Source organism: Gavialis gangeticus, unplaced genomic scaffold, assembly GCF_001723915.1.
Source record: "Gavialis gangeticus isolate Ggan-Ray unplaced genomic scaffold, GavGan_comp1, whole genome shotgun sequence".
NCBI lineage: Eukaryota > Metazoa > Chordata > Crocodylia > Gavialidae > Gavialis > Gavialis gangeticus.
This window is the reverse complement of record NW_017729031.1, coordinates 29,848,740-29,857,562: the sequence shown is the minus strand read 5'-3', so window position 1 is coordinate 29,857,562 and position 8,823 is coordinate 29,848,740. Positions and strand designations below refer to the sequence as shown.

At 43.5% G+C, this 8,823-nt stretch overlaps 1 protein-coding gene across 1 annotated transcript in view; it reads right to left on the bottom strand.

Moving 5' to 3' along the window:
- The window catches only part of ITGB5 (integrin subunit beta 5), a 151,084-nt gene that overhangs the window by 64,879 nt on the left and 77,382 nt on the right, over positions 1-8,823 (bottom strand). Inside the window, exon 9 of the mRNA XM_019522562.1 lies at positions 5,008-5,142. Within this exon, the coding sequence (XP_019378107.1) occupies positions 5,008-5,142 (135 nt within the window). The remainder of the gene's footprint in view (positions 1-5,007; positions 5,143-8,823) is intronic.

The following is an 8,823-nucleotide window of genomic DNA, read 5'->3' as shown; positions in this document are numbered from 1 at the left end:
AGAGGCGGGCAATTATTTGGGGCGGAGGGCTGCTTACTGAGTTTTGGCAAGCCATCAAGGGCCGCATGACAGGCAGCCAAGGACAGATAAATATTAATTTTCTAAAATTTATAGGGGCCCTGTGGGCCAGATAGAATGGACTGGAGGGCCGCATCCGGCCCGTGGGCCTCATTTTGCCTACCCCTGGGCTAGATGGTCCCCTCCTCCGGTTCATCCACCTTCTACAGCCTGGCTTCTGTTCTTTACACTGAAGCTGTTCTTGTCAAAGTCTCTAATGGCCACTTCTTGGCCAGATCTCAGAGCCAGCGCTCAATTTTCACATTCCTTGACTTGCCAGCAGACTTCTAGCCAACTGTGATATTCTTCTTGAAATGTTATATTCCCTTTGCTTCCATATCTCTTCCCTTCTCTAAATCTCTTTCTCTGACAATAGCCTTCAGTGGTTCTTCACTGTTCTCCCTTCCAGGTCCCTACAAGGATCCCACAAAGATCTGTCCTCAGCTCCTTTCTGTATCTATGCACAAAGCTCTTATACAGGCTCCCATCATTGTTTTCCAAATGCAATCTTGCCAGTGATACCCAGGCAGGATTCTGGTGTAAAGAGCTTTCACCTAATCACTTCGAAGCCCCCATCTCCCCGTTGGCCTCCTCCATCATAACAGACAGACTGCTTGTCTTTGCATTCAAGGCTCTTGACAGCCTCCCTCTGCCCCACCTTCTTTCATTCACTAGCAAAATGTTAGCACTTTTTGCACTCATTTGCATTACTGCTTATAGCAAAGTCATTTAAAAATTGTCCTGGAGGTGACTCACTTCACCTGTTTGTCCTGAGAGATATTTCAGCCACTAAACCAAATGTTTAGTTGTTTGTGGCCAGGTCTTGCTAAGAGAAACCACAAGTATAAGGAAGAGGCTTCATGGGATATTAGAGTCACCAGCCACTGGTGGTAATTTTCTTCATTATTGGCGATTCTGGTTTCCGTGAAGCAGGAAGGAATGCTTGTTGGTACAGCAGCAATTCTAGTCAAATTAGAGAACTAAATTAACTAATAATCAGCCAGATTTTCCCGACATCAACAGTCCAAGGGTCAAGGTCAAAATGGAGCACATCCGCATGTCTAATTTGTAGATGCAGTGTCCTCAAGCTGTGGAGACTGGATGCATAGCAGGTCTTTTATGAATGCACACTCCTAAATCGTAGTAATTGTACATGCAAACTGCAGATGCATTCTTCCCACCCCTACTACTTGATAATGAGAAACTGGTCTTGTATTTTTTGTCAGAAGTTCCACCAGTAATTATTATTAATACTTTACTAACAGAACTGCTAATGACAAACCCAATCCCAATCCATTCTGGAATGCTGCACTCCAGGACCGGGCTTCTCCTTGAAAACCAAGGAAACCTCACAGCCCGGCACCTACACTACGAAGGAGTCTTGCCACCGTACGCAGATGTATAGGCTGAATGGAGCTGCTTTGCAGAACGCAGTGTCATCACTACCATATACAGGCTCTAGCTCCACGTCTTGTGACCCAGCCACGTGCAAGAGATGTTCTGAATGGAAGATGTTACTCTGGTGAAGAGTATTTTATCTTCATGCCACAGCTTATTCAGAGGCTTTCTCTTACCTACTACAGTACAAGTCATCTGAGTCTGTTTTAAAGACATCAAACAAAAATAAAAGGGAACCGGATCCTTTTGCTCCTTGGAAGAGTCACCTTCAGTTCTCTCTGTTAGCGGAAAGCAATCTGCTCTGCACCTCTCTGCCAAATGGTTATAGGCAGATGGTAATTCAGCAGCCACTTGCACCAACAGCAGTGATATCCCTGCTTCACAGAAGGGAAAAAACTAATCTGACTTAGAATTACAGAGAAGTAGGGTTGGAAGTGACCTTTAGATGTCATCTAGTCCAATCCCCTATCTTAGGCAGGACCATCCATATCCAAAACCATCCCATACAAATCCATTGTCTAATTTCTTAGCAAAACTACACATTTAACCCTGACACAAGACAAGACCTAATACCCTAATCTGCCATAGGTAAAGAAGGGGACCAAGATGGCCAACATCCTAATGCTGCAAAGTTTGTTAAAAATATACTCAAAAGATCAGAGGAGGAGAGTAGAGCACTGCCCCCCTCCAAAGCAAGACAGCCTCCCACCCCACCGCCCAGTCCATAACAATCTGGCCCTGGCAGGGGGTCGGGCTGGAAGATCTACTAGGTCCCTTCCAACCCTTAATCTATGAATCTATGAATCTGGCCACGAGGCAAAATTCCTTCCTGAGTATGGTGATTGGTCTTATAAGACCTATACCAGCTAAAAAAAAAGAGGCAAAACGTGTTAAATAACAGAGGAAACCAGACTGGAAAGTCTGAGCTTGAGGGGATCAGTAAAGCCAGTGCCTTTAGAACGACACTGTAGCAGATCAGACCCCACTATCAGTGGTATCTTCTTTAAGGAAACGGTTTTAAAAGATTTCAGAGCCAGATCCCGCTTTCCATGGATTGGTGAGAATAATCACCCGTTGATTTCAACTATGGGAGGATGAAGCCCCAGATATGAATGAATGAATCCGCCTGTTGCAAAGATCTTTTCTCTTTCTGGTTTGCAGCTGAGATTTGATCTTTGCAGTAGTAGCTAGCCTCTGAGTTAATGCAGGAAATTAAGAATATGGTCTAGACTTCCACGCGTGTCCTTGTTGGACAACGAACGTCTCATTCACTGATCCACGTGGAGGCTGCTTCTCTAGGAGAAGACAGACCATTATCCACAACCCAAAGCCAACGCATGGAGCAACACCTACCGTGTGCCCTAGGAGTCTGGCATATTCAGGTGGAAAGGGACAGACATTAAGTATTTATATACCACTGTAGCTGCTTAATATACAGCATTGCATTGGGACTGCCAGTGCCTGTGTCATGGCAAAGCCATCTTAGTGGTGGCACCATCAGTAAAAACTGGCACAAAGCAAACAAACATGCAGGTATGCTAAAAAAGCTTCCCTGCCTCCTAGATCTGGCAAACTGAGACGAGGCAAACCCCATGCATGACAAAGGGCAGCAATTCTCCCCTTGGCCTCAGCCTCAGAATTGATTGTTATTACCTTCTCTACCTATTGCGGTTGTGTGCCAACTTCGTTAGTGGATAATAGTGAGGGGCTTTGATTGGAGCAAAGATCCCATGTAATTAGGGACAAAACAACAACTGGCAGTATAAGAGGGTAATTTTTGTTCTTTGCCATATTCTTACAATGCTGGGTCCCATATACAGACCCAACACTGCAATTTAAATAGGGATTCTCCCCCCTACTCCCCCTATTCCTAACCTTCCCATCCCTACTGATCACAGTTCTTACAAGAAAAATGCCATTCATAGTTGGACTATTCATAGTTGGCTGCAGTCACAAGGGCAAAATCCATCCCTCTGTAACCTCAATGGACTTTTTCTAGAGATCAATTTGGCCAACTGATTCAAAGTCAGGCAGTCCGCTGCAAATGCTGAAACAGTCCTATCTGTTAAATAAGAAGGATTCTTATTTTTTTAATACTGTATTACTACCACCATACCATTATTACTACTGTAATACTGTATTACCACCACCAAAGCTTTTTAATTTTTTACTTCCTAACCACAGCTTTAAAACTTAGTGCACGCTATAACCCTAGGAAAATTCCTGAGTTTTTCTACAATAAGGAAAATGTAGAAATGGCTTCAGCAACTGAATGCCTGAGTACAACAAAAAACTAAGGCTTTACAAGGTCAGATGCTCAGCCTATATAAACTGGCCTGGCTTCACTGACTTCAATGGAACAATGCTGATTTATACCAGATGACAATCTCTCCCTCTTGAAACACGTCCTCCTGTTTTGCAGGCACGTTAGAAAGAGGATAGTACCTAATCCAAGACAACATAATTGTATAGACACTTATCCCTTCAGATTTATGCAGCACTAATGTATCGTGACCAAAGCGTGCTGGACAGATTGCAAGAAGAATCTCTCTTATTACAACAGGATAGTCATTTACTCAGGAGATGCCATGCTGCAGGATTTAACACCTACCTGAGGATTTACAATAGGAAAGAAAGAGATCAAAGACCCAAACATTGAATCCTCTGCAGAGAATGACATCTAAAACCAAAAATATCTCCTGATCTTATCACATTTTTGGCCCATTGTTTGTCTTTGCTAGTAACATATCTTGTTGCTACAGCATTTCCCTAAATACCTCCAAAAGAGGCAGCCTTTCTGTAGCTGGTCAACTCAGTCATCTGTAATAAACATAAAAATTCCAGCCGAGCAAAGATCAGAATCTATTTTGTACTAATTCATAAACAGGAAAACTGATGTGGGATAATGTTAACATTTAGGGGAAAGCTGGGTAGAGGAGGAGGAGGGTTTTGCACTGTAGTCCCTATTGATTCTGCATCATTGTATAATGTAACAGTGCCTGGTCCACCTGAAAATTGTTTTCTGCACGTTTCTGACTTTTTGATGCAGACTAATGCAATGGAATAATGGTAAGTGAGTCTAGTCTGGGAAAGGTGGATAAAGGAACTCAAACACCAACTGAAGGAAAATGCATAATTTTCCCAGGAAAGGAGAAGTTAGTGGAAACAGGAGACAGGTAAAATGATGATGCATATGGTTGGGCCAATTCTTGACCCAAACGTTCTACAACAAGGTCCCTTCCAGCCCCTAATGTCTATGAAATCTATTAAACTTGTTCAAGAAAATGTGACACAGAGCAGGAAAACATGATGCTAGCATTCCCACCTTCAAAGGAGTGTGACTGAAGCTACATGACCATCACTTACTGCTGTGAATGCCGGTGTTTTCTTGGGTGCTATCTTAACTGGTCTGAGGCCAAAAAAGGAACAAAGTATTAGCACCCCATCATCCAGGTGGGGAATGTTTGGCAAATGGGTGAAGCTGCGACCCCAAGATCACAAATACAATATTAGAAGAACCCATCGACTAGTGCTAAGGTTGTCCAAACTTACTGTATCTCCTATTTGCAGATCCGCACACTTTCTGAGTCCAGGATATGACAAACCATCTTGGCACGTGGCTGTGAAGGTCAGGCCAATATCTTCAGGACTGTCCCAAACAGTTAGTTCTACTTTAGACCGAATACTCTAGAAAACAAACAGCAAAAAGTGACCCATTGGATTACTGAAGAAGAAGAAAAAGTAAAAGAGGCACCTTTCCTTTGAATGTTGTTGTGTTATTCTTATAGCTACTGAATTTCTTATACAGTGCTTAAAGTACCTTGGCACTTCAGATGCCCACGCACTGTATTATTACATTTACTTACACACACGTGCACACACACACACACACATGCCCACCCACCCCCACTATACCAGCTCAGTGTACTTTTCAGCCAGTACAGATAAAATTGCAGTACCTGTATGTGCACTTTTACCTCCAAAATGCTAATCATCTTCAGATCATCATACAATGTTTCTTACACTGGAAAATAAAGGCCTAGAAAAAGCACTGCTCAAATCATGACTGGACTGAAGCTTGATTCAAGCTTTTATGATGTATCAAGGAAAGTACTATGCAGGTGTACATAATGCTACGCATTAAACTATGGAGCTGCAGAGTATTTGTGCATGATGTGACAGGAATGCCAGGCAGTACAAGTGGATCTGGCCATGGATGCTCCTGTGCCAAGAAGAGCAACTGTGCTACAGTCTGAATGGAGCCTGTTGTCTCGCTTGGAGGTGAAGGTCAGTGTCCCACCAAAACATCTGGAATTCCTGCATAAAAGCTCTGTTATTAAAATCTGGGGCCAGATTTGCATCCTGTGATCATATTCATATCATCACAGGATGCAAATCTGGCCCCAAATTTTAATAACATGAAAAGGGATTTAAAACTTTATCGTCTAGCAGAACGAGTATGCCACCAATTCTACTGTCTTCTCTTGCTAATCAACTGCGTTGGTCAGATTTTCTTTTTTCTTTTTTTTTTTTTTTGCTGATAATTTTGCCTGGGGAACAAAAATAAAAATGATACTGCTCAGTCTTTCTTCTACTGAGAAAGCCCAGTTTCCCATGAAAATCTCACTGAGAAATGAGTGGAACCTGTTCATTTGGTTTAATTTCAAACTGGGGGAAAAAAGCATCCTTTGCTTTCTAATTCCAGATCTGGAATTTTTAGGAGATCTCAACCCTCTTCCCTGCCTTCCAGCTCCTCCCTTCTTGCAACAGGGATGTTTTATATTACAACCATGAAAGAGAGAGAGAGAAAAAGAAAGAAAGAAAGAGAGAAAGAAAGAAAGGAAGAAAAAAAGAAGCAAACCTTTGTTTTGAAATACTAATTCAAAATGAAATTTCTTGTTCAGATTTCTACAACTGGAAAAACAAAGAAAATGTTGCCAAAAAATCTCAACATTTTTCCAGTGGGGGACTTTTTTCTTCTGTAAATAATCAGTAGAACTGGTCAAAATTGAATAATGTGGTGGGTCTTCTGTCCCTTTCTCCGCTCCCCTCAACACCTCTGCACCGAAGTCAAGTGAGAAATGGGACAATGATTAGTCAGTCTGCTAATGAAGCTGCTATTCACAGTGAAAGTCAACAGCAGCAAGGAGGAAACAAGTGGGTACAGGCTACATAAATCTAAATAACCCCAGAGAAAAAAAAAACATTTTAACTTTCCATATCTATGCTGTAATACAGAAAACCATTTCCTGTCTGGAGTCTGGGCTCTGGTGGCAGGTTCAAGGGTTCACATTACAGGTTTTATTACTGAATAAGGCACATGCCTATAAGGTTCAATATATTTCACACTTCTGCCAAGCCGCTCCTCCTCAAACTTAGCATGGGACTGCCACATGGATGCATTATCTCTTCTTCCTGATAAGGACAAATTTCATCAGCCATTCGTGTCCTAGAAGGGAAATTAACTATCAGAAATATAAATATACTGACCTATCACTTTAATCAAACCCAAGTCTATTTAAAGAGCCGAATAAATGGTCTCATAACATTTTGTCTAGGATTTTTTTCTAGTAGTAGAAGATTCTGGCCAGCATCCCTTACTAACTTTAATTACACTATTTGGTATTGCTTTATATAGCCAATAAGCAGGACTCCTAAGAGACTCTGATGTAGCCTCAGGGAAGCAGTGAGGACTCTAATGCAGGGATGGGCCAAATGTGGCCCGCGGGCTGGATGCGGCCTGCCAGGCCATTCTATCTGGCCTGCGGGGCCCCTAAAAAATGTAGAAAATTAATATTCACCTGCCCTGGGCTGCCTGTCATGCAACCCTTGATGGCTTGCCAAAACTCAGTAAGCGGCTCTCTGCCCAAAATAATTGCCCGCCCCTGCTCTAATGCCATCCTTGTTTCAAACCAGAAGGAGCACAACATCAAAAAAGAGACCATAGAGAACAATCCTGCACTGTCTGCAAGACTAATAAGGCTGTGTAGGTGCTCTCTCATGTATAGGGTCCTCTGGCATTTTAATTGAAGACTGGACAACAAGGTACCGGAAGTCTCACTGCGTGTAACTTTGAGAATCATTCCAAAGAAAGTTCACTGTCACACAAAAGAAGGTGCAATCAGGAGCATGGATGGTGATGTGGTCCGGCGGATTAAGGCACAAGACTTGGCTCTAGTACCAACTCTGCCTTCAAAGTCACTAAGAGCTCCTGGGCAGTTGACTTTACTTCTCTATGCCTCAGTCTCCCCTCCTATTGAAAGAGGGGAGATCATTAGCTATCAATAAACATTTCTAATGATGCTCATCCCATTTGGACACTGGCAACAGCAGGGCAGGGTGGCACCTTAGAGACTAAGCACTTCAGAAGTGTAGCACCTGGCCAAGTAAGCAGTCGCTTGCAAAAGTTTGTGGTTCTCTGGAACCATTTAGCCTCTTGAGTTTCAGGGTGAAGATCTTCCTTCCCTGTCCTACCATCACCCACAACAGTTACCTCGAACTGTTTTATCTTGTCAGCCAGCCCCAGTTGGCTTCTCCCTGCTCCCTGCCCTGCCAGCAGTCACTGGAAGACCCATTTTTGCTGCATTTGTTAGCAGCTATTCCTAAGTGGACTCTCTAGGCAGCTCCAAGGTTTAAACTATCTGCTCTTCTCCTCTCTCAAAAGGGCATCTTCTTGGGATGAGATATGCCAATGCAGCAGGGGCTCCAGTCAGGGGCACCCCATACCTGGCATGCTGTTATACGGGCAAAGCTAAAGTTGAGTCCATTCTGGTGGGAAAAAAAGAGAGAAAGCTGAAATCACTTGAAGGTGCGGATGAGGGAGATCCCCAGCCCTCCATCAAAGCTGACCTTGTGAAGGAACACCTTGAGAAGCTGGATACTTTTAAATCAGCCGGCCCTGACAATCTACACCCCAGGGTACTCAAGGAGCTGGCGAGCATCAGAGCCCAGCCCCTGGCACGGATCTTTGAGGGCACTTGGCACTCTGGTGTAGTGTCTGAAGACTGGAAAAAGGCCAACGTGATGCCTATCTTCAAGAAAGGGAGGAAAGGGGATCCAGCAAACTACAAGCCCATCAGCCTGACCTCTATCCCAGGGAAGGTCTTAGAAAAGTTTACTAAAGAGGCCATCCTTAATGGACTGGCCGATGCCAACACCCTGAGGGATAGCCAGCACAGGTCTGTTGTGGATAGGTCTTGCTTGACCAATCTCATTTCCTTCTATGACCAGGTGACCAATCACCTGGACAAGGGAGAAGAGACTGATGTCATATATCTTGACTTCAAAAAAGCCTTTGATCTGGTATCCCAGGATCACCTCTTGGTGAAACTGGCCAGTTGTGGCCTTGGGTCCACCACGATCCGCTGG